Genomic DNA, 26264 nt, shown 5'->3' with positions numbered 1-26264 from the left:
CTCCAGAAAGAATGAAGCATCTGGGCCAACATAGAAACGACCCTTAGTTGTGGATGTGTCTGGTGGCGAAAGTAAAGTCTGATGCTGTAAAGAACAATATTGCATTAGGAACCTGGAATGTTAGGTCCATGAATCAAGGTAAATTGCATATGGTCAAGCAGGAGACGGTGAGAGTGAACATCAACATTATAGGAATCAGTGAACTAAAATGGACAGGAATGGATGAATTTAATTTGGATGACCGTTACATCTACTACTGTGGGCAAGAATCCCTTAAAAGAAATAGAGTAGTCCTCATAGTCAACAAAAGAGTCCAAAATGCAGTACTTGGGTGCAATCTCAAAAATGACAGAATGATCTTGGTTTGTTTCCAAGGTAAACCATTCAACATCACAGTAATCTAAGTCTATGCCACAACTACTAATGCTGAAGAAGCTGAAGTTGAATGGTTCTGTGAAGACCTACAAGACCTTCTAGAACTAATACCAAAAAAAAGATGTCCTTTTCATCATAGGGGATTGCAATGCAAAAGTAGGAAGTCAAGCAGTATCTGGAGTAATAGGCAAGCTTTTGGCCTTGGAGTACAAAATGAAGCAGAGCAAAGGCTAAAACAGTTTTGTCAAGAGACACACTGGCCATAGCAAATATCCTCTTCCAACAACACAAGAGACGACTCTACACATGGACATCACCAGATGGTCAACACAGAAATCAGATTGATTATATTCTTCAAAGCTGAAGATGGAGAAGCTCTATACAGTAAGCAAAAACAAGACCTTGAGCTGACTGTGGCTCAGATCATCAGCTCCTTACTGCAAAATTCAGGCTTAAATTGAAGAAAGTAGGGAAAAACCAATGGGCCATTCAGGTATGATCTAAATCAAATCCCTTGTGATTATACAGTAGAGGTGATGAATAGATTTAGGGGTTGGATCTGGTAGAAAAAGTGCCTGAAGAACTATGGAGAGAGGTTCTTAACATTGTACAGGAGGCAGTGACCAAAACTATCCCAAAGAAAAAGAAATTCAAGAAGGCAAAGTGGTTGTCTGAGGGGGCTTTACAAATAGCTGAAGAAAGAAGTGAAAAGCAAAGGAGAAAGGGAAAGATATACCTATCTGAATGCAGAGTTCCAGAGATTAGCAAGGAGAGATAAGAAGACCTTCTTAAATGAATAATGCAAAGACCTAGAGGAAAACAACAGAATGGGAAAGACTAGCGAGCTCTTCAGGAAAACTTGAGCTATCGAGGGAACATTTCATGCAAGGATGAGCACGATAAAAGGAAATAAATGGTAAGGACCTAAGAGAAGCAAAAGGAATTAAGAAGAGGTGGTCAAAAAACACAGAAAAACTACACAAAAAAGGTCTTAATTACCTGGATAACCACAATGGTGTGCCTAGAGCCAGACATCCTGGAGCCTAAAGTCAAGTGGGCCTTAGGAAGCATTAATACGAACAAAGTAAGTGGAGGTGATAGAATTCCACCTGAGTTATTTCAAATCCTAAAGATGATGCCTTGTCATGTTCGTGACATTGTACAGGAGACAGGGATCAAGACCATCCCCAGTCTGGGGAGGCCTTACAAATAGCTGTGAAAAGAAGAGAAGTGAAAAGCAAAGGAGAAAAGGAAAGATATAAGCATCTGAATGCAGAGTTCCAAAGAATAGCAAGAAGAGATAAGAAAGCCTTCCTCAGCGATCAATGCAAAGAAATAGAGGAAAACAACAGAATGGGAAAGACTAGAGATCTCTTCAAAAAAATTAGAGATACCAAAGGAACATTTCATGCAAAGATGGGCTCGATAAAGGACAGAAATGGTATGGACCTAACAGAAGCAGAAGATATTAAGAAGAGGTGGCAAGAATATACAGAAGAACTGTACAAAAAAGATCTTCACGACCCAGATAATCATGATGGTGTGATCACTCATCTAGAGCCAGATATCCTGGAATGTGAAGTCAAGTGGGCCTTAGAAAGCATCACTACGAACAAAGCTAGTGGAGGTGATGGAATTCCAGTGGAGCTATTTCACATCCTGAAAGATGATGCTGTGAAAGTGCTGCACTCAATATGCCAGCAAATTTGGAAAACTCAGCAGTGGCCACAGGACTGGAAAAGGTCAGTTTTCATTCTAAGCTCAAAGAAAGGCAATGCCAAAGAATGCTCCAACTACCGCACAATTGCACTCATCTCACACACTAGTAAAGTAATGCTCAAAATTCTCCAAGCCAGGCTTCAGCAATACGTGAACCATGAACTTCCAGATGTTCAAGCTGGTTTTAGCAAAGGCAGAGGAACCAGAGACCAAATTGCCAACATCCGCTGGATCATGGAAAAAGCAAGAGAGTTCCAGAAAAACATCTATTTCTGCTTTATTGACTATGCCAAAACCTTTGACTGTGTGGATCACTACAAACTGTGGAAAATTATGAAAGAGATGGGAATACCAGACCACCTGACCTGCTGCTTGAGAAATTTGTATGCAGGTCAGGAAGCAACAGTTAGAACTGGACATGGAACAACAGACTGGTTCCAAATAGGAAAAGGAGTATGTCAAGGCTGTATATTGTCACCCTGCTTACTTAACTTATATGCACAGTACATCATGAGAAACTCTGGGCTGGAAGAAACACAAGCTGGAATCAAGACTGCCAGGAGAAATATCAATAACCTCAGATATGCAGATGACACCACCCTTATGGCAGAAAGTGAAGAGGAACTCAAAAGCCTCTTGATGAAGGTGAAAGAGGAGAGTGAAAATGTTGGCTTAAAACTCAACATTCAGAAAACAAAGATCATGGCATCTGGTCCCATTACTTCATGGGAAATAGATGGGGAAACAGTGGAAACAGTGGTTGACTTTATTTTTTTTGGTTCCAAAATCACTGCAGAGGGTGACTGCAGCCATGAAATTAAAAGACTCTTACTCCTTGGAAGAAAAGTTATGACCAACCTAGATAGCATATTGAAAAGCAGAGACATTAATTTGCCAACAAAGGTCCGTCTAGTCAAGGCTATGGTTTTTCCAGTGGTCATGTATGGATGTGAGAGTTGGACTGTGAAGAAAGCTGAGCACCGAAGAATTGATACTTTTGAACTGTGGTGTTGGAGAAGACTCTTGAGAGTCCCTTGGACTGCAAGGAGATCCAACCAGTCCACTCTGAAGGAGATCAGCCCTGGGATTTCTTTGGAAGGAATGACGCTAAAGCTGAAACTCCAGTACTTTGGCCACCTCATGTGAAGAGTTGACTCATTGGAAAAGACTCTGATGCTGGGAGGGATTGGAGGCAGGAGGAGAAGGGGACGACAGAGGATGAGATGGCTGGATGGCATCACTGACTCGATGGATGTGAGTCTGAGTGAACTCCGGGAGTTGGTGATGGACAGGGAGGCCTGGCGTGCTGTGATTCATGGGGTCGCAAAGAGTCGGACACGACTGAGTGACTGAACTGAACTGAACTGAAAGATGATTCTGTTAAAGTGCTGCACTCAATATATCAGCAAATTTGGAAAATTCATCAATGGTCACAAGACTGGAAAAGGTCAGTTTTCATTCCAATCCTAAAGAAGGGCAATGCCAAAAAATGTTCAAACTATCATACAATTGCTTTCATTTTGAATGCCAGGAAGGTTATGCTAAAAATCTTTCAAGCTAGGCTTCAGCAGTATGTGAACTAGAACGTCTAGATGTACAAACTGGGTTTAGAAAAGGCAGAGATACCAAAGCTCAAATTGCCAACATCCACTACAACACAGAAAAAGCAAAGCAATTCCAGAAAAACATCTACTTCTGCTTCATTGACTATGCTAAATCCTTTGACTGTGTGGATCACAACAAATTGTGGAAAGTTCTTAAAAAGATGGGAATACAAACCACCTTACCTGTCTCCTGAGAAACCTGTATGAAGATCATGAAGGAACAGTTAGAACCATATATGGAACAACTGACTAGTTGAAAACCAGGAAAAGAGTATGACAAGGCTGCATATTGTCATCTCGTTTATTTAATTTATATGAACAGTACATCATGTGAAATGCTGGGCTGGATGAATCATAGGCTGGAATCAAGATTGCCAGGATGAATCACAGGCTGATATCATCAGATATGCAGATGATACCACTCTAACGGCAGAAAGTGAAGAGAAACTAAACAGCCTACAGCCTCTTGATAAGGGTGAAAGAGGAGGATGAAAAGCTGGCTTGAAACTCAACATTCAAAAAACTAAGATCATGGCATCCAGTCCCATCACTTCTTGTCAAATAGAAGAGGGAAAAGTGGAAACAGTGACAGACTTTATTTTCTTGGGCTCCAAAATCACTGCTGACAGTGACTGAGGCCATGAATTTGAAAGATGCTTGCTCCTTGGAAGAAAAGCTATGACAAACTTAGCATATTAAAGAAGCAGAGACATCACTTTGCCAACAAAGATCCATATAGTTAAAGCTAAGGTTTTTCCCATAGTCATGTACAGATGTGAGAACTGGACCATAAAGAAGGCTGAGTGCCAAAAAACTGATGCTATTGAATTGTAGTGCTAGAGAAGACTCTTGAGAGTTCATTGGATGGCAAGGAGATCAAACCAGTCAATCCTAAAGGAAATCAACCGTGAATATTCATTGGAAAGACTGATGTTGAAGCTGAAGCTCCAATACTTACTTTGGCCACCTGATATGAAGAATCAACTCACTGGAAAAGACTCTGATGCTGGGAAAGACTGAAGGAAAAAGAAGAGGGTGCAGAAGATGAGATGGTTGGATAGCATAACTGACTCAATGGACATGAATTTGAGCAAACTCTGGGAGACAGTGAAGAACAGGGAAGCCTGGTATCCATGGGGTTGCAAAGAGCTGAATAGGACTTAGTGACTGAACAACAACAATCATTATCTCAACACCTACAAGGCTTTCCTTCCCAGAGTCTGGAAGTCATGGTTGGTCAGTTCAAGTGAAGCCTTCCATATGAAATGCTACCTCCTTTCCGTCCCACTCCTCACATCCTCCCTTCTCCTCAAGGCATGCAGTATCCTTCCTCTGAAAACACACAGCTGGAAGACACAATCCTGGAAGACTGTACTGAGAGCAAGTACTGGTTAGAAAGATGATATATGAACATAGGAATATCACTTGAGCAAGATTTCTCATGTAGCTTTCTGCTTTAGGGTCAGAAAAGAAATGACAGAATTTTACCCCCATATACTTTGCATTTATGTAAGCTATATTGGTAATTGCCAAGAATTATTCTGGCAGATTTCAAACAGTATTGGATGGATCTGATATTCATTACAGTTAATTAAAAAAAAATCAACCTCTGCCCTCCTTTATCAAACCATATTGCAGTAAATTACTTAATTCTCTAGCATGGTTGGAAAAATGGCAGATGGTTAATTTGAACCAGGTGTTTCTCTTGACTGTTTCTTGATAGCTTGTGAGCACCAACCAGATGGATGTCAGATCAGAAACAGGTAATTACTCACAGCAACATCTTTCAGGGACAAAAATAAGAGTCTTTATGGATTCTGGGGCTCGTAAATATATATTGGTATGAGAAGCTACATGAATCAGTTAACACATATGGTGGTCAAACTAACACCTTGGAAGTTCCTCAAGTCTTCAGTGTGAGAGGAGAATGTAGAAGTGAGGAATGAGCAGAAGTCAACTGCTTTCTGGTGAGTGGGAGATTACCCCCCAACACACACAAATGAATTTGAAGCAAGCAAGGTAGACATATATCAACTCTGAGATGAACAGCCAACACCTGTAAGGATATTAGGCTCTCCTAAAAATAAATAATACTGAGGATCAAGAAGTTGCGGGGAAACTTTTCAGAAATATTGTTTAGAAATAATGTTCTCCCAGGATGTTCCCTGGTGGTCCAGTGGTTAGGACTTGACATGTTTACTACAGGGGCCCAGGTTCGATCTTGGGTCAGGGAGATCATGCAAGGGAGACCAAGATCATGCAAGCCACATGCGGCGGTCAAAATAACAATAACAGTTTCTTTCCTCTAGCAAATGTTTGATATTGTGTTTAGAACCGGTCCCATGAAAACCACCTGTTTTGTTCTAAAAGAAACTTCCGTGGGAGTTTCCACTCAGGTGCATTAGCTAATCTGGCTTGCCCAAAAAGCAGATCAGGTTTTATAGATGTTACATCTTGTGTGGCTAACAGAGGAGACAGACTTTTATATGTTTATTTTTTAAAATAAACAGTGAAACAAAAAAACATATGGGGGAAGTAAGTATATTTCCATTGTGAGCTTCCTTTATCCTGACTTCTAATATGCATAAAAGCCTTGCGTTCCTTAGGCCTGGTCTTGTAGAAGCAGCCCTGGAATAGACACCAGGACACCTGGGTCCTGGCTTTGACCCTGGCTGTATCATCTCAGGCAAGTAATTTCCCTGTTTCCTATAAGAGGTTGAACTAAGATAACCTTTAAGATCATTTTAGCTCTGACCATTCAGTAATTCTGTGGCTTACCTTCTCCAGTTGGCTTAAAAGTTAAAAAGCTTTGAGTGACAGAATGTTGACTGTGGCTGCCTTTTCCTGAGAGCTGAGTCTCAGGAGTCCTGCGAGCTGCGCTAGCTCCCTCTGAAGGCAGTCTCACCTGCCCAGGGCCTTGCTCTGCTTTCCTTCTAATGACGCTTCCCTGATGTCTGTAAGTAGGCCCACTTCTGGCATCATGGAGCGGGCATCGAAAGCACACATACTGGTCAGCGGCTCGCTCAGGCTTATCTGCTTTGTCAGAGCCTTGCCCAAGCCTTCTCCCTTCTTCCAACCCAACAAATTATCTTTTTTTCCAGAAAGCCTTTAGCTCTGTGAGTACCTATTTGGATTTGCCAGTCTGTCTGTCCTTTTTTTTTTTTTTTTAAAGCCCTGTTATTCTATTTATTTTCTGGCTGCACAGCGTGGCATGTGGGGTCTTATTTTCCTGACCAAGGATCGAACCCACACCCCCTGCAGTGTAAGGGCAGAGTCTTAACCACTGGACCACCAGGGAAATCTCTAGATTTGCTGGTCTTGAAGATTTTTTAATGTTCATTTAAGGCAGGTCACCTTTCTTTCTTTTTTTAAGAACTCAGCATATTAAGTAAGATGCAAACTTCTGTTGGGGGGGATATATTTTGTGAACAGCAGCACTTGGCTGGCTATATTCTCCTGTTCCTGGTACTTAACAGTATTCAAAGCAAGAGCTTAACTCACTTCCAGCCAGCTAAAATTAAAAAAAAGTATTTGCCCATGTTCCACTCTCACAAATAAATATTTGCATACACCTTTGGTCTGAAGATTCAGTTCAGCAATCACATCCTACCCTTTCAGAGCATTTCTAAGGCACAAGGGTTCTGTTCTCAAAGATCCATCCACAGCTGAGTGAGCCAAGCCAAACAAAAACCCAGGCTTACGCCAATTAAGTGGATAATTAACTCATGAGGAAAGGAAGAACAGAGTGTTTCTTCCTTTCGTACTGAGATCAGATTGGTAAGAATCTGAGCACTGAAAGAGACTGTTCTAGTCCAATTCTGTTATCCATAGAAGCAAAACCTGAGACCCAGAAAGAGGAAGGCGGTTTGGCTAAGGTCACATGGTAAGCGCCCAAACCAGGGCTTAAACCTAGATTTCCAGTACTCACCGAATTCTAACATTCTGTCTTTAGTTACTATTCATCTTCTGATCGCACTTAAGGAATTCCAGACATAATTACTAAAAGAAAATATGGTTTGACCTCATACTTTCTCAGAGTCTTTCAGACCTAATGGTAGAGAAGCTCTTTCTTATGTCCTACTGTAATTCTTACTTCAAACAAGCAAAACCAACAACAACAAAACAGTGAGGTTTCCTGCCTTAAAGGGGAGTGACTGAGCCTTTAAAGTAATGCTGCAAAGTGTTAAATATAATCTAACTCAAACCTTCTCAACAGGTTTTTTTTTTTTTCTCTTTTAAAAATATTTATGTATTTGGCTCTGCTGGGTCTAGTTACAGCACTCAGGATCTTTAGTTGCAGCATGTGGGATCTAGTTCCCTGACCAGGGATCAAACCCAGGCCCCCTGCATTGGGAGTCTTAGCCACTGGACCACCAGGGAAGATCCTTAACAGCTTATTAAAGTCCCGAAGTGATGACACTACTTTCAAATTGAAAACCAGCTCTTCATTGAGAAACTGAAATTGTTTATTTTTTTAAAGAGTAAAAAGTTTACTGAAAGGAAAAATACATGTGGAAAGGCTCATGGGTGAGCTTGGAGAAAGAGAGTTGCACCTTTGGGAAATTTAAATCCTTTATAAAGGGGCAGTTCTCTGTGTCTTTGTCTTCCCTCAGGCAAGAAATTGAAATTATTAATAGTAACTTATCTGTTTTATAATGAATCTAGAAGTCTATAGCCTAAGGAAAGCTGATGCTCATCTAATTCTAACCTCTCTTTCTTTTATAGATGAAACTCCTACAGCCTACAGGAAACTTGCTCAAGATCACTTAAAGCTGTAGTGGCAAAGCCCAGTCTGTCTGCCTTTTCTGTATTACAAACTCGGGTTTTTCATGCCATATCAATCCTGCAGTTATTTGGACCTATTTGCAAAAATATTTGCGAAGTTATAATACTTAGTGATTGAAAATTCATAATAATAGTCATTTCTTGGTAAATGATTCTTTTAATTTATTATGGTTCACATAACTGAAAATGAAATCCTATTATTAGCTTACATCTTCTTTTCCCACATTGTTTTAGAATAACTTTATCATATGAATTTCTGACAATTAAGTTCCTGCTAGATTAAGGACCTAGATCTAGGTATAATAAGAGTTATTATTCTTCAAAGTGATGTGAGGAGGTATGGAGGAAAAGAAAAGAAAATTTCAAAGTCATCTGGGAAGCTTTAGCAAACTATTTGTGCTTTGAGGAGGGATCTGGGAATGTGAGTTAAAAAAAAAACAAAAAAACACCTAGCACTCATTACAGAAAGGGTGACAACCAGGAAAATTGAAAAAAAAAAAAAAAAAGCAAAAACAAAACAAACAAAAAAACAACCCACCATTTATCCATGGTCCTTCTTTTGTATAAATACCTCATGGAAAATGGATGTATACCTTATGATATGTTCACATTTGATCTAGAATAGAGAAACAATAATGCTAATTGCATTGTTGGTTTTAAATAGTGACAGTGAATGTAAAAACAAAGACTTTTTTAAAGAGGTCATAAATCACTGGCTAAATAATGTCTAAAAGGAATGCTAGAGACCTTAATGCTGCTAAGTCACTTCAGTCGTGTCCAACTCTGTGCGACCCCATAGATGGCAGCCCACCAGGCTCCCCCGTCCCTGGGGTTCTCCAGGCAAGAACACTGGAGTGGGTTGCCCTTTCCTTCTCCAATGCATGAAAGTGAAAAGTGAAAGTGAAGTCATTCAGTCGTGTCTGACCCTCAGCGACCCCATGGACTGCAGCCTTCCAGGCTCCTCTGTCCATGGGATTTTCCAGGCAAGAGTACTGGAGTGGGGTGCCATTGCCTTCTCCAGAGACCTTAATACCTGAACATAAATAAAAATGAAAACAATAACACAAAAATCTTCTGGAATATCTGTAAATATCTGGGTTAGAAACTAATACAGAAAAAGAGAAAATAATAGAGATAGATGAAAGGATCAAGCATATAAATTTAAGTGATATGAAGATATTTGTATAGATATTTCTGAATATAAATCAAACCCAAATTTGAGGAATTTCGTGATGAAGTACCTTTTAAGAATTAACTTAGGCCTTCCTTGGTGGTCCAGTGGTTAAGAAATTGCCTGCCAATGCAGGGGACACAGGTTTAATCCCTGGTCTGGAAAGATCCCACATGCCATGGGACAATTAAGCCCGTGCACCACAATTACTGAGCCTGTGCTCTAGAGCTTAGGAGTTGCAACTCCTGAGCCCAAGGTCTGGAGCCTGTGCTCTGCAACTAGACAAGCCACTGCAATGAGAAGCCTGCACACCACAACCAGAGAGTAGTTCCAACTCGCCGAAACTAAAGAAAGCCCCAACGCAGCCTAAAATAAATAATTTTTTTTTTCAAAAGAACTTAATTTCACTTGCTTGATCTAAAACGAAATGTCAAATATTTCTTTGCAAATGGCCAGGTCATGTACATTCTGACCCTCTGCTTTGGATAACACTTCACCACTCCACCTGTTTCTTTATGAGCAGAGGGTAAGACTGGGCAAAATACTAAGAAACTTCTAGCTCTGATACTCATTGACTTCAAAATATAATGTATGTTTATTTAGAAATTATAAATGTATTATTGTAATAACATGTTATAAAGTATACATAAAATTAAAAGGATATTAATAAATATAAAAGATCTAATATATTTCACTCCTAAAGCATCATGTTACATACCTATTTTTCATACCATTGCTCAAAACCACCACCCAGACGCTGAACATCCTACAATACTTGTTGAGGGAGGCCATACCCCCTGCCTTCGCTAGCAACCTCTTTCCAAAGATCACACCTAACTTCCATACAGTCATATGTACATCATCCTTCTCTTATATTTTGGATTTAATTTTAATTTTTTCCTAGTTTAGTGCATTGAATTTGAACATAGACTTTTGGAAATTTAGAAACTATAAGCCTTCCTGTGCCAGGGAGTGAGGAAACTGTTCATTACATAGGTAAAGATGGCCTATTGCAGAGCTAGATATTTTTACAAAATGAGAATTTAGAAATTAATGTGCCACTAACTTTGCCTTTATTTCATGCCCATTATATATGTAGTTTGGAGAAGGAAATGGCAACCCACTCCAGTGTTCTTGCCTGGAGAACCCCAGGGACGGCGGAGCTTGGTGGGCTGCCGTCTATGGGGTCACACAGTCGGACACAACTAAAGCGACTTAGCAGCAGCATATATGTAGTTAGAGTTCCAAAAGAGGTTGAACTCAGTTCAAACTCAGAAAACTGAAAAAATATGAATCAAGACTACCTTAGCCAAGTAACTCCACTTCTAGAAATCTATCTTAAGGAAGTAATCAGAGATAAGGTCAAAGATTCATGTGCAAGGATGTTCATTTTGGATTTATAGGAAGAACACTGTAATAAATGCCGAATAATAGTATGAAACAATCATTTTTTAAAAAAATTAAGTAGTGGAATATTATGTGCAGCTATGTGAATGGAAACATGTAAAGTCCTTATTTTCTTAAATATGTGTGTGTATGAGTGAATATATATATATATATATATATATGAAAGTGAAAGTGAAGTCGCTCAGTCGTGTCCGACTCTTTGCAACCCTATGGACTGTAGCCTACCAGGCTTCTCAGTCCATGGGATTTTCCAGGCAAGAGTACTGGAGTGGGTTGCCATTTCCTTTTCCAGGGGATCTTCCCAACCCAGGGATTGAACCCGGGTCTCCCGCATTGTAGGCAGACGCTTTACCCTCTGATATATGGTTGCTGCTGCTGCTGCTAAGTCACTTCAGTCGTGTCGGACTCTGTGAGACCCCAGAGACGGCAGCCCACCAGGCTCCCCCGTCCCTGGGATTCTCCAGGCAAGAACACTGGAGTGGGTTGCCGTTTCCTTCTCCAATGCATGAAAGTGAAAAGTGAAAGTGAAGTCGCTCAGTCGTGTCTGACCCTCAGCGACCCCATGGACTGCAGCCTTCCAGGCTCCTCTGTCCATGGGATTTTCCAGGCAAGAGTACTGGAATGGGGTGCCATTGCCTTCTCCAGATATTTGGTTAATTGCAACCAAATATTAACGTTGGTTATATACAAGTAGTTTGGGCTTCCCAGGCGGTGCTAGTGGTAAAGAACCCACCTGCCAATGCAGGAGATGTAAGCGACATGGGTTGGATCCCTGGGTCGGGAAAATTCCCTAGAGGAGGGCATGGCAATCCACTCCAGTATTCTTGCCTGGGGAATCCCATGGACAGAGGAGCCTGACCAGCTACAGTCCATAGGGTCGCAAAGAGTCGGACACGACTGGGCAAATGAGCATGCGCACAAGCATGCACAGATGCAAATAGTTTACTAAGGGTATTTTTATTTTCTTTCCCGTATTTTTCTGTATTTCCTCAATTTTCTTCAATATATATCGATTTTAAAGTCATGGGGAGGGGGGACTTGAAATGTTATTTAAAGAAAATACTATGTACTTAAAACGCCAGTATGCTGTGCTTACAATTAATTCACTGAGCCTGAAAAAAAGAGATAAATCTTACTCAATTAAACACTAGTCCTAAGGACAGAAGCCATTAGTGTAGACAAACAAACCACTGTATTGAGGATCTATGTGAAGTAAACTATCTAGTTAAGTCCATGACTGGGCTCAGGGAAGTACTTCTAAAAAATAAAAAAATAAAAAAATCTGTGGTTACCAAATGAAACCACCAGGTGCCACTGTAGCTTCACAGAAAGAATAAGAACACCTAGCATGAAATCTGTTTTTCATTATGAAAAGGTACATGCTTTCACCCCCTCTTAGATAACCACAGTCTTCTCAGAGGCATAACAATTATTTTAATAATTTTATGTTCATATCCCAAAAGGTTAATCGGAAGATATATAAAAGTATGCTGCTGCTCAAGTCGCTTCAGTCGTGCAGTCGTGCAACCCCACAGACGCAGCCTTCCCCATCCCTGGGATTCTCCAGGCAAGAACACTGGAGTGGGTTGCCATTTCCTTCTCCAATGCATGAAAATGAAAAGGGAAAGTAAAGTCGCTCAGTCGTGTCCAACTCTTAGCCACCCCATGGACTGCAGCCTACCAGGCTCCTCCATCCATGGGATTTTCCAGGCAAGAGTACTGGAGTGGGGTGCTATCGCCTTCTCCGATACAAAAGTATAGTTTCCATCAATCCCTAGTTATGGGATTGAGAAGACGACTGTGTTTTGAAATACCCTATTCACAGTAGAGCTTTAATGCTATCTGTGCACCACTGTTTCTGTTCGAAAGGGCTGTCCTCATTTCAGTCTGATTGGTGGGGCTGCATGTCTCCATCCTGGCTCCTTACTTTCAACTACTTTTAACTTCTCCACCTATAAAGCACCGATGACAACCTCATACAGTTGTTTTAAAGATTGAATAACATCATAAACAGGATTAGACAACTCATTACCTCTCTCTGCAGAGGTAAGAAGCTCCCAGCTTGCTTCTCTGCTGAGGCCATATCTAAAAAAGACAGGGAATCTCTGCTCTGGTGCTTAAAAAGGTGCTAGACTTGGTGTCTTAGGACATGGCTCTTTCTCTCATTCAAGGTCTGTCGGCTATGAGGAGTGGACCTGACAAGTCACTTCAACCCTCAGGTTTCTCATCTTTGAAATATGGGGTTGGGCCAAATGCTTCTCAGGTCCCCTCCAGTCACAAACCTTACAGTTCTGTAAAACCTGTCCACACAAGGTACAGGTACTTTTTGCACAATGAAGTTTTCTGATGTGACATTATGCAGGTATTAAAAGTTGGGGACAAGGGGTTGGGGCACACACAGGTGCCATCATTTGATCATTTATTAAGCTCCTTTCATGTACTGAACATGGTGCTAGACTCGGGACATAAAAGAAAGATGATACTATCTCTTCCTTCAAGGAGTTTTCAGTCAAATGGAAAAACATACAGATGAACAATTCCAGTGCAACAGGGTACGGGGATGGGCTTAGGCACACCGAAGGAGCTGCAGCAATAATACATGAGGAGGTAGATACTTGATTTCAACGTGCTGCCTATCAGTCAGTTTCAGGGGATTCAGAAGGACTGAGGGACTTTTCTGATTTGCCTGGAACTGCTTCTGGCATGAGAAACTTTCTGGGTCATCCTTCTGTGGCCATATTGAATTTTGCCTCAGAAAGACCCAGGCAAGTATTTTCTGAAGTACACACCCAGGGTTTATATAACCTTATGAAAATGAGACAAGCCTGTGACACAGAAGAAAGAAGACAATTAGGCTAGAGCAGCAGAGATGCACCTGCCATTCAGAACAGCTGTTTACACTCAGTTTCAGCCCCATTATCTTTCTAAATTCCCTCTCCTCCTTAGTGTTTTTCACTGACCCTTTTCTCTACAAAATGCTATGCTCAGCTTTTCCAAATCTTTCTCGACTGGGTCAGCAAATCTAAGCCCCTACTACCTCTGTGCTCTTGCCAATATGCTTTTATTCATCTAAGACTCCCAAAACAGGGCATGAGGGGGCTAGAAAAGAAAAGGAAGAGCAAATGCCAACCTCTGCCACATGGCAATTTCAAAGGCTACCAAATCCCCACTTGCTTACCAGGCTCTCTGTAGTAAGCTCCGGCAAATCCTGGATGGTACAGCATGGGTAATCCAGGACTGAGATCCTGCAAGATGCAGAGATAAGAACAGGCTTTAAGTAAATGGCAAAGGCAGCAAATGGCTACATCCGAAAGGGCAGGAGGTTATTTCTCTTCAGCTAGCCCCATCTATTTCCAGAATTGCTTAGTGACTTCAGCTGAAACTGAGGGTTCTGGTGCCAGGCACCTACAGATCCAGTCTCCTCTCCTCATAGCCATGAGAAGGACTGACAGAGTTCTTTCAGAGGCAAGAGAAAGCAGAGAAAGCGCCTCGGTATAGCCACATTTCTCTTCTGTTCTTTAAAGAAATACATAAGCTTGTATGCATTTGTGTTTCTGTGTTTAAGTGTATATTTGTGTGTATATAATTGTGCGCCCAAAGATGTTGCCCAAACTCATCCCACTTTACACATAATTGACTGAAGGATTTTTGCAGAAACTAAGGCCTGTGGCTGGCGATTTGTTATGAAAGTGAAGTGAAACATCTCCAGTCAGTAACGTTAAGGTAACAAAAAGATGTATTAATATGTCTCTGGTCAGTAAGTTAATAACAACCTGTGAGAATGAAGACCTCTCCTGTGTCTTACCAGATGTTTCTGAAAGCCAGGACCTCTGGGGAAAAACCACAGAAGCCACTCCAAGAGGAAGCCTGAGACAGAGCAGCTTCCTGCAGCTGGGCCCATCTAGTAGCTCAAGGATGGTAACCGCATCTGCTCCCAAAAGAGACCCTGGCCGACCGCAAGGGAGCTGGAGGCTCTGCGGTGAGCCCAGGGAGACAGGCATGAGTCAGCAGGGGAAGGAACCACCGCATGATGACGGGGCACCAGCCACTCCAGCTAACAGCTCTTTCTTTCCTCCTCCCTTTTTCATGGGTACAATGCAGCATTTAGACTAGCTAATCTAATCTCTAATGCTCTTTCTGCTTCTGACATTCCATGAGGTTTGTCTTTAAAAAAAAAACACAAACTTTTTTGGCCAGGCTGAGGGGCATGTGGGATCTTAGTTCCCTGACCCAGGGATCAAACCTGTGCCCCCTGCAGTGGAAGTGTGGAGTCCTAACCACTGAACTACCAGGGAAGTTCCTTTTTTTTTTCTCCCATGAGGTTTTTTTTTTTTTAATTTATTTATTTTAATTGAAGGCTAATTAGTTTACTCCCATGAGATTTTAAACACCAAACCACTCCAGTTAGAATAACTGGACATGGATAAACGATGTTGGCAAAGCATAGGATATAGACAGGAATATGGGGCTCCTTGGACCTCTTCTATATTTCAAAGTCAAAACTTCTATCCAAGCAAAAGGCAACAATTTATTTGACTAGAAATGTTGACCTTTGTCCAAGAAACCCCCAAAGATAACCTAAGGGAATCAGGGTAGGAGAGGAGAGGGCCGTGGATGTACCTACTAGGTTCTCCCAGGGTTGCCAGTTTCACACTGCTCCGTTAGGCTAAAGATTCCTGGCTGGCTCATCTACTTATCTACCCACTTTCTACTGACAAAGCCCCATGGCAAAGTAGGTACTGGCAACTGGGAAATAAGGGTGGGGAATCCAAGATGGATTTGTTTCAATCTCATTGTACTAAATTCTACCAAAGCCCAAATTCTACCTTAAGGGGGCATAAAGTTCCAAGTTCCTAGTATATCTAGATTGTAAGAGCTATGAGGAAACTGCAGTAGCAAGCTGAAGGAGCTCAAGTTCTTGAGATTATGCAACAGTAAAGCTCATAAGTAACACATAAGAGGAACCCTGTACCCAGGCTGACCTCAGCAAACAGTGCAGTTTGGTACTACCACTCTTCCAGCTCCAAATGGAACCCGAAGGACACCTATTGAATTGTCTGCCCCCTACTTCTAGGCCCACAGTGCGGGGGTACCAAGTTCCTGAACCCCACTCCTCAGCCACAGTTATTGATCCAAGGGTAGACCTCTAGTCCTGAGCATGTGGAACAGGGATCAAGAGCCAATTCAGTCTCTGAAGTGGTACAGGAGCATGTTTAGCTCAGGTAGGCATATTTTCACTAAGTGGCTTAGACATATTTCACTTAGTCGCTCAGTTGTGTCCAACTCTCTTGTGACCCCATGGACTATAGGTGGCTTGCCAGGCTCCTCTGTCCATGGGATTTTCCAGGCAAGAATACTAGAGTGGGTGGCCATTCCCTTCTCCAAGGCATCATCCCGACCCAGGCAGGGATTGAACCTGGGTCTCCTGCATTGCAGGCAAATTCTGATTTAGGAAGCAGACAAAGCTATTTGTCAGTGAGAGAGGAAAAGCTGGAGCGGAGGTGCAGAGGCCGAGTGGCCACAGATTGGAGGCACATGGCCCCCTGGGTTCCGTGTGCTACAGACTGACCTTGAGGCCCAGAGTTGCACCTCTGTCCGAGGTTTGATAAACCACCCATTTGCTCCTAACAAATCCCCGTTCTGTGTGAGCTGACACACACAGGTGCCTTCATGAAGCTGTGGCCCTTCCCCAGCCTCACAGACACTTTCAGTTTTCCCTGGTGAGCAACTAGCATGTCTTAAGTGCCATTTTTAAGGGGCAGAAGTCTCTTTGTAGTGAGGATAAACCCATTCTCTAGTGCTTCCTCCAAACAGGAAAAGTAAAGCACTCTCATGTATGTTTATCCTAACTAATGCTTATAAAAGTCTATGATAGAGTCAGAGTAGGTATTATTCTCACTTTAAAGATGAAGATACTGTGGCTCAGAGAAACACAGTGTCTTACACTTGAAATGACACAGCTAGAAAGTGGCAGATCCAGGTCAGGAATCCAGATCCTGTGACTTTGGGTTCTGTGTGTGTTTTAAGCTACACAGAAGTAGGCTGTCTCTCCAGGGTGGAGTTTCTGGCAGTGCTGACTGTGGGGCCAACATCTCCTAGCCCCTCTCTAGCCACCTCAAGTGTCACGTCAACCTTCTTCTATTTTAGGAACCTTGCCTCTGGTAAAGCACTTCTGGTCAACTTTACTGATTAACATGCTTCCGGTTTTTGTGTAAGCAGCAAACTGAGGAACAAGGACCTACTCTGTTAACCCTCCAAGTCCCCACTTGGCTGGAGCAAGCCATAGCAACTGTGTTTTAACCCTGCCTCTTCTGCTTACTTAAAGGGTCTCTCTGGTGTGCTATCCTTATAAGTCAATTAACCTTTCTGAATTTGTTTCCTAACTGAAGAAATGGGAATAAAACTTGTTGTGATATGTCTTAGCACTGATGAGGAGATTAAATGAAATAATGGATGTGAAAATACTGCAGTTTTTAAACTACAAATTGATCTATCGAAGTAAGGGTCTATTGTTTACCTTAAATTACAAATTCTGTATAACCCTTTACAAATTTAATTCAATTTATGATTTATACTAAAATCAGGGCTGGCCAGACAAGCCAGCTGCTTCACAAAATAACATTTTTGGATCCTTCTGAAAGGATCCACAGGGCTGAAATTTATCGGTGCAGCTTCTTTTGAGTTATGGCATTAGTTTTCAAAACTATTAAGTTACAAATATCTTTGTGAAGAGGCCAAAGCATACACCCCACCAGTAATACCTCAAGAAAACTAAATTTAACAGTGACAGCTCTAAGACAGAAAGGACCAGGGAGGATGGAAAGGCGGCTCAGAGACAAAATAATTTCTCAATCCCCAAACAGCCTTTTGAAATAAACCTGTCCAGAGTCCTTACCCGTTTTTGGCAGTGATGTAGGACAAGATATTTTGATTGAAGAACTTCAGGATCAAGGGGATGCAGTTGGCAAACACCAAATGTTGTGATACATATTCAAACTGAATTAAAAAATCAAAGCAGAAAGGAAGCTTATTTTGGGGAGAACAGAAGGTCTATATGAAAAATAAAGAGGCAAGTACAATTCTGACACCCATTCCTAAGAATATCCACTGTCCACTTGTGTTAACAGTCTTCCTGTCTGGGACGTGGGGAGAGCCATCTTCAGCCAGCCTAGCCTACATAGAAGGGGACAGTCTGCAGTGTGTGTATGTTGCAAGCGCCTGACCAAAAGCACAAAATGTACACAAGCCAGAAAGAAAATCCCACTCCAGATAAACAGAAAGAATTGCTGTGAGATTTGTTCCTAAGCTCTACAGGAAAAGGAAGGCTCCCCAAGGGAGTTGCCTCCCATACCAAAGTTCTGGCTCACAGGGTTTCAACTGTGATGGATATGCCAGGAACAGGTGCAGCCCAGCAACTGTTGGCATCACTCAGTCAGGATGGATACGGTGCGTGGTAACCAAATGAACCACTGGAGTGTGGGCTCCAGGGTGGGTCTGGTTCACTGGACTAGCCCCTATACTTAGAATATCAGTATTTTAATGAATCAACAAGAGTCCTTCAGTCAACAGATAATGCACTAAGAATAAGTCCAAGATCTTTTTGGTGGGTTAAACAATAGAACATAGCGCTCCACTTTGCTCTCTTGAATTTGGATGGGGTTTGCTTCCAGAAGACCTACTGGGGCAGTGTCATCTGGCTTTTGCCCATGATACACTGAAGAGCATCACACACAGTTTGTCTCCAGAATCTAAACTACTCTAAGTGTAGAAACTGGTTGAAAAAGCACAGAACTGCAGTGTTTTAAATCCCTTAGCTCTTAGTGATTCCTGATCACCAAAAAATAGCCATGGCAGCACACTCAGCTGCCCTCTCCCCAGGTGTGTGGTTAGAAGTGAGGAGTCAGCTTGTATTGCCCAGTTCTCTCTTCTGCTCAAATATCTTCTCCCTGGCAGCTGAATCAGGGTATTTGGCAAAGCCTCAGGTGCAGGAGCCAATACAAACCTACTGTCAAGTGATGGGAAACATCTTTTAGTTTGAGACATGTCTGCAGCCTTGTCAGGACACACTGACATGTACTGGCAAGGCCCATCAGGCCACCCACCCATCTGGCTGTGGATCCACACACTGCCCACCAAGAGAAGCAGACAGAAGCACACACACGCAGATCTCTTTCTACTAGGACCACTATTTCTCACTCATCCCTCCCTATTCCTCCCAGCCCTGCTGCTGCTCTGCAAACATTGGTAGAAGAAGTGTGTGTCCTCGGGGTACCCTAACACACTACAAGATGTCTCTGAATGCACTAAAGTGGATACATATCCAGGTTGTACAGTTGAACCTGCCATGGACACAGACTCTGCAGGGCCTCCCTGCACTGAGCTCCTGCTGTTTTAGCAGCAAGCTCGGTTCTGACTTCTCAGGAGGAATGGGGCAGAGCCTCTGTGCAAGAATGAGAAGCTCCGCCTCCTCTCCATGTCTCAACACAGAGAACACTCACTCACTGCCCCCATCTTCTCCTATGTCTTGGCAACACCCACAGCACCAAGTCCAAACTCCGTGGCATGGCAAACATTGCTCTTATGTGGAAGCAGGTTCTTAACCTCTTTTAGCCTCAGTGGAATAAAATAAGACCCACCTCGCAGGGTTGAGAGAATTTAATGAGATCCCAGATGAACCGATCAGAGTGCCGGCCACAGTGTAAGTACTCACAAACCATGTGCTGGCACAGGTATTGCTGTCTGCTCCCCGCCGTCCTCTCCAGCTTCACGTTACCACCAGACCTCCCCGTCTCCCTCTACCCCATGCAGAACTCCAGAAACATTTGATTAGTTTCCAAAGGTACTTTGCCCTCTGCCCTCAGGAGTTTCACAAATCAGCTTTTCTGCTTTAAATGCTTCCTGCCATCATTCCCTGACAACTCCTGCACCCTGGCTAACAAGTTTTCTGTAGGACTCAGGTTAGGAGTCACAGCTTCTCCACCTCGGGCTGGATTAGGTGTTTTCATAGCAGCCAATGCTTACCTGTAACACAGCACTTATCACTCCATAATTGCCTGCTTTACATCTGTATCCTTTATAAAACTTCAAAGCCCTTACGAGCTAGAGGATGCCTTATATAGAATTCTATCTCAAATGTTAGAAGAGTGCTTCACATATAGAAAAGTATGCTTGACACTGCCCCCCTCCCCTTTTGGTGGCGTGCTTGAGTCCTGTGTTCCATTGCTTCAAAGCTGGCTGGGCATATTCCCAAGAAGCTAGGGATTCCTACCTACGACCCCTGGATAATGTTCAAAGGACACAGACGTTTGCAACTTTCTAGGACAATTCCCCACCTCATGCCCCAAGCTTGTGCAACATGTATCTGGATTCCGTAAGACACAGAACGATGCTCTGCTGGACTCCAAGGCCCTTGTGTTCTTCCTCTGGGCGGCAGGACCTGGAGGACACCTGAGGGGTGTGGAGAAGTGCTCTGAGCTGCTCACCTGGTAGATGTGGTTCAGTTTGAAGTGTTTGAGGAGCAGCAGGAGCAGGGCAGAGATGCTCTTTACAATGATCTCCTTGTGCCTGTTCACATCGATGCCCAGCTTCATGCTTTGGAGAACAGTGATGCTACAATGGGGAAAGGAAGAGTCAGTGCAGAAGGTGGCCTTAGAGAGAGGCCTACAAGGACCCAGGTGTTTGGGACACATACAGTACACACCAGTAAGCCAGAACCTGAGAAACCTGAGCTGTGCTAGGGAAACCTCCAGAGTTCCCACTTATGAGTCTGTCTGGAGGTTTGTCTCTCTCTCGCCTTTGGCAAGCTTGTCCCTTAGCAATGTCCACCCACATACACATGCAGCCAGTCACAGGCAATGATGTGGCCCTCCAGACCCTCAGTTCTGGGCTCGAGAGAGCACTTCAGTGGAAAGGGGCTACTGGTGGCAGAGAGGAGATCTCCTTGGAGACAATCCCTGTAAGTGTTAATGAGGTGAGGCAGGGATGAGAGAGACTGCAGACAAGAGAGTGAGTGTTCAGCAGCTGCCCCCACTGAAGCACTTACGGCATCTCCTCAGGCAGGACGTCTGCCAGGATATTGATAGAGTCTGTCTTAGCCTTGGAGGTGGGGGCTGCAGCCAGTAGAATCTTAAGCAGAGCAATCTGGGAAGCAGAAAACGAGGAAATCTACCCCATTCAACAAGGCTATCCTTTCACAACTCAACAGCTCCAAGAGAAGTGTTTGAAATCCTTGCTCCAAGTTCTTCACTCAATAACTAAAGCTCCCTACCTCCGGAAGGGCAAATTGGTGCCCAGCCCTGACGGGCCTGGGAGGCTAAGGAGCCTGAAGAGATGTGCTTACAGACTGTTCTGCGTCAAGACTGCTCTTTCCAAAGAGGATGAGAGAAGGAGCAGAGAGAGTGGGGGCAATGCCTAGAATTTAGGTGGGAGGGAAAGGCAAGATCTACCCCCCTCACCCTCTTCCTTCCTCTCCCTCAGACCATCAGCATTCTCCCCTGGCAGACTGAGGCCAATTAGGACACCAGAGGCCACCTTGGACCTCGGAGGGACTAAGGTGCTTACTCAGGAGAGGCCCCTGGTACATCCTGCATGGAGCCTTCCCCATTCCCCACCTCTCCCAACAAGGACTTGGAGGTAGAGACAAGTCTTCCTTCCTCTGGAGGCGCCCCAAGGGGAGATCAGAGTTCTGAAGTGTCAGAGAACACCGCCCGGTGGGTGAAGGCTCAGGAAGCAAACTCAAGTGACAGAGGGCTCAGCTTAAAAGGGCTCTCCGCCATCTCTTCCTCGCAGCTGAGAAGCTCTCACAGCCCGGACCCGGCCGTCTCCTTACCATGTACTGGGGGAGGCTATACAGCATGCCCTGGTAGAGGATTTCACATGGCGTCTCTGGTATCACCTCTTCCCCCTACAGCAAGAAAACACACAGTTTGCCCAGACCATTTTCCAATTGACCAAAATCTATCTTTCCTTGGCTGTAGAGGATGGCAGGACAAGAGCTGGGAGTCAGCTTCGTACCTGAGCTGTGTTGATGAGTCACTGCAGGACCTTGGGTCAGTTCCTTTCCCTCTCTGAGACCTAATCTCCTCTTTCAAGGATCAGAGAGCTGGTCTGGATGATCTCAGAGCGCTCTTCCAGCCCTGAGAACCTATGATTTTAGTTGTCCCGTTATCTGGAATCTATCCAGAGTTCTTTGTATATCGCTTTCCAGGTCAGAGTCAGAACTCCCACCAAGGATTTGGCTCATACTACTGCTTTGCTGTACATAATGGGCTTAACTCAGGCCACAGGTATGCCTGGGACACTGGAACTGACACCCCACACAGAGGCACTTCCTCTGGTGTCAATCTGAGGCCATCTGAAAGCTTGGGGAGGCTCTGAAGCCAGGGAGGCAAGGTGGATGACTGCACAGAAAGGGTTAATAAAGGCCTGCAGAAGCAGTGAGTGGGGAAGAGTTTAGGTGGACGCTACTTTCTTTCCTTCTCCATTACCCTCTACGACAGCCCTGCTTTCGGACCAGCCCCTTACGCACAACTCTGTCCTTGTGATGACCCGATTTAAGTCCTTTATCAGAGTGGGGAGACAGGGGCCTCTAGTGCTCAAGAGGCTACTCAGGCCACTGTCACCTTTGGCCAGTGCAGTCCGTCTTCCCCCCCGTCACCCTGTGACGTGACAAGGGTCACCACCATGAGACCCTGAGGTAGGGAGGGATAGCCAGACCCCTTCTATACCACACAACGCTGCTGCTGCTTAAATGTACACACTTAACATCCTGGTGACCCTGCATGTTTATATTCTGCTTTCTAAAAGGCCTATTTCATACATTCTCCCCTCTCTTCCAACCAACACCCTCAACCCACAGCCCCTCAACAGTTGCTGACCCTACTTCTCAGTTAACGGACAAAACAGAAGCAATCAGACAGGCACAGCCTCATCTTTTCAACACCAAATCTACCAGAGTCTCTACCTTCCCATGTGCCATGAAGGATGAACTGGGTACTCCTATCAAAGGCCATCTTCCACTGGTGCTCACGCACTTTTGTTTTGTTGAGTGCTTCGGTTCTGAAATTATCTTTCTCCTGGATCATCCCTCTTAGGACATAATCCTGCAGCTACCACCCCATTTCTACCTTCCTTTTCACAACAAAATTTCTGTGTGGTTTGTCTATGTTGACTAAGCCTACCTCCTTTCTTTACATTCCTTTTTCAATACACTCCAACTTGGCTTCCAGTCCCACCACTTCCCTTGAGATTGATCTTATCAAGGTCACCAGTCATTTCTATGTTGCCAAAGCCAATGGGTACCTCAAGTCTTATCAAGCTCCATTTGTCAGCAGCATTTGACACAGCTGATCACCTCCTTCTTCTTGAAAGGCTTTCTTTTCTTAGCTTCTGTGGCATCATACTCTCCTGGATTTCCTACCCTCTCACTGGGTGTTTTTCTTACTCCTCTTTCCTGGCTCCTTTCCTGGCTCATCCCATCCTCAACACACTGGTGTGCCCCAGTGCTTGGTGCTGGGTCCCATCCTCTTCTCTCTCTCCTTCCTCCTCAGGTTACCTCAGCAAGTTCCAAGCTTTTAACACTGTCCATGAGCAAACAGTTTCCAAATTTATTTCTCTTAGTCAGTCCTCTCTCCCAGAACTCTAGGTCTATATATCTAATTGCTTGGCTGCTGTACATGGGTAGACATCTAAAACTCAGTACAACCCAAATAGAACCGTTGATAAAACAGAACTCCTGGGAATTCCCTGGCAATCCAGCGGTTAGTACTCTTGTACTTTCACTGCTATGGGCCTGGGTTCAATCCCTGGATGGGGAACCAAGATCCCGAAACCTGTGCAGTGTTGAAAAAAAAAAGAAAAATAGGGGGAAACACATTTAAAAAAAAGAAAACAGAACTCCTCATCTTGACAAACTGTCGTTACTCTTTATTTTTTTGGCTGCACTGAGGCAACATGCAGAACTTCCCCAACTGGGATTGAACCTGTGCCCTCTGCAGTGGAAGCATAGAGTCTTAACCACTGGACCACCAGAGAAGTCCAAATTGTACTTATTCTTGATTGCCCCTTATGTCTCTGTATCCACATCCAACGGAACTGCAACTCTTGTCAACTATACCTCCAAAATATAACCCCAATTCATCCCCTTCTCCCTATCTCCACAATTTCTTGTTGTTCAGCCCTTAAGTCGCATCAGACTCTTGGCGACCCCAGGGATGCAGCATGCACCACAATTACTACCTTGGTCTACAACACCATCATCTCTCATCTTGATCATTTTTAGTTTCCAAAACTCCCTGCTTCAACTCTTTCCTTGTCAAGCCTTTACAAAGTAGCCAAAGATTTTTTAAAAAGATAAATCAGATCATGTCACTCCTGTTTAAAATTTCCGAAGGCTTCCCTTTGTCATGTCAATCAACTTCAAGCTCCCTATCTTTGCTTAAATGTCCTGTGTAAAGTGGCCCCAGACCACCTCTCTGACTCCGTCTCATACAACCCTCATTCCCGTGCTCCAGCCATAACAGTCTTCATTCACTACTTCTAACACTCAGCTTGCTCTCACCTTGTTAATAAGGCTGTTCTCTCTGCTTGGAATGCTTTTTGCCTTGATGTTCTTATGGCCAGCTCCTTCTTGCACCTCAGATCTTGGATAACTGTCACTTCTCAGAAGTCTACACACCCTGACTGCCCAAGCTAAAATAGTCTACTACATGGTATGTGATTCTATGTCAATTTTCTTAACTGTATCTGCTGCTGCTGCTGCTAAGTCACTTCAGTCGTGTCTGACTCTGTGCGACCCCATAGACGGCAGCCCACTAGGCTCACTGTCCCTGGGATTCTCCAGGCAAGAACACTGGAGTGGGTTGCCATTGCCTTCTCTGAAAATCTTTGTTTCTTAATTACTATTTGTTTTTCTCCAACTTTATTGTGCAAGTAGAGACCGTGCTTGCCTAGCATGCAGTAAGAGTCCCACAGCAAGCACACAAGCTCTCTGACAGCACTGCAGAGACTCCCCCCCGTGCAGGCTTTCCCTGGACTTACCAAAGACATGGGGCACTTCTCCAGCTCCTCCTCATTCTTGATTTGAACATCTGCGATGGAGACGTACTTGTGCTGGGAACACAAGATGTCAACAAGGGGCTGAGGGCCTTGATCACATGTGTACCAGCCTCTTGCTTAACCTCCCCAATGACGAAGAAGTGCCCTATTTATGGGTCTGTCACCTCAAATAAACCATGCACTCTTTGAAGGCAGGAGTCTTACTCACCTTTGCATCATGAACATCAGCAAAGTTCTTTAATACAGTATTTTTATTTATTTCATATTTCCACATTGGATGGGCAGCAAATACCTTAGCATCTACCTTCAACCAAAGTGCAAGGGGAAGAAAAGAACAAGCCCAGGCCTAGGACCACTGCTCTGAGAGCTCTGCTGCAGATGCCTGTATGTGTGTGCATGTGTGAACGGAGTGATGACGGCAAGGTGAGGCTGGGCTCAAGGTCTGTGCAGGGAATAGACTACTCTTACTCGTCCTCACACACTCTCTGGATACAAAGCAGACTGCTACTTGATCCTGGGCCTGCAGAAGCCTCTGAGCCTCTAAGGAGCGAGAAGTGAGAGGAAAGGAAGTGATAAGTGGGAAGAGGGAGAGTAGGGTGGGAGGAGGGAAAAGCAATGAGAGAAGAAAGGATAACTTTTTATCCATCTAAATGTAGGACACTGAATAGGTAGGGAGAGACCTGATTTTTTTTATCTGTTTGGCCAAAACCCTTGCAGAGGAAATACAGAATAACAAGTTCAGAACATGTCTAGTGGAAGAGCCCTACCCAGGACCCAGGACCCTACTGGGGGTCATCCAATTTGTATTGATGGGTCCCTATATCTGAAGACTGACAGCCCAACCTGCTCACCTGCTTGAGGGTCTTCACACTCTCGTGGATGGGCCTGGGTAATCCAACCAAAGTATCTGTATCCCTGTGAACACAAGATACATAAAGATCAGAAGTACAGAGAACTACCGATACTCCTGGAGTCGCGTGGACCAGGCCACTTTCACCATCTGGTTGCCTGGATCTTTCTCTGCAAGTTATCAGGTCCCTCATTATTGCTTCAGGACACAAAAAGAACAATGGTACAGAGAAGAGTCTCTGTAACTTAGGATTTCTGTACAGTCTAGCGGGGACTCACTTTGTCTGGGAGTAGGTTCC

General features: G+C 43.7%; 1 protein-coding gene and 1 long non-coding RNA gene across 3 annotated transcripts in view; one reads left to right on the top strand and one right to left on the bottom strand.

Annotated features, from left to right (window-relative positions):
* The window catches only part of STRIP2 (striatin interacting protein 2), a 50027-nt gene that overhangs the window by 6778 nt on the left and 16985 nt on the right, over window positions 1–26264 (bottom strand). For both annotated transcript variants that reach the window (XM_025291511.2, XM_025291512.2), the window contains exons 12-18: window positions 25968–26031; window positions 25099–25170; window positions 21890–21964; window positions 21104–21201; window positions 20544–20670; window positions 17957–18057; window positions 14240–14306 (exon numbers count right to left, since the gene is read on the bottom strand). In XM_025291511.2, coding sequence (XP_025147296.1) covers window positions 14240–14306; window positions 17957–18057; window positions 20544–20670; window positions 21104–21201; window positions 21890–21964; window positions 25099–25170; window positions 25968–26031 — 604 coding nt within the window. The remainder of the gene's footprint in view (window positions 1–14239; window positions 14307–17956; window positions 18058–20543; window positions 20671–21103; window positions 21202–21889; window positions 21965–25098; window positions 25171–25967; window positions 26032–26264) is intronic.
* Window positions 14317–18259, top strand: LOC123334797. The gene is made up of 4 exons (XR_006552931.1): window positions 14317–14553; window positions 14716–14784; window positions 14870–15040; window positions 18189–18259. It is a non-coding gene; the product is annotated as an uncharacterized LOC123334797 (long non-coding RNA).

This window comes from Bubalus bubalis, chromosome 8 (genome assembly GCF_019923935.1).
Source record: "Bubalus bubalis isolate 160015118507 breed Murrah chromosome 8, NDDB_SH_1, whole genome shotgun sequence".
In the NCBI taxonomy this organism is placed as follows: Eukaryota; Metazoa; Chordata; class Mammalia; order Artiodactyla; family Bovidae; genus Bubalus; species Bubalus bubalis.
The sequence above is the reverse complement of the archived record's forward strand: the minus strand, read 5'-3'. Positions and strand labels throughout refer to the sequence as shown.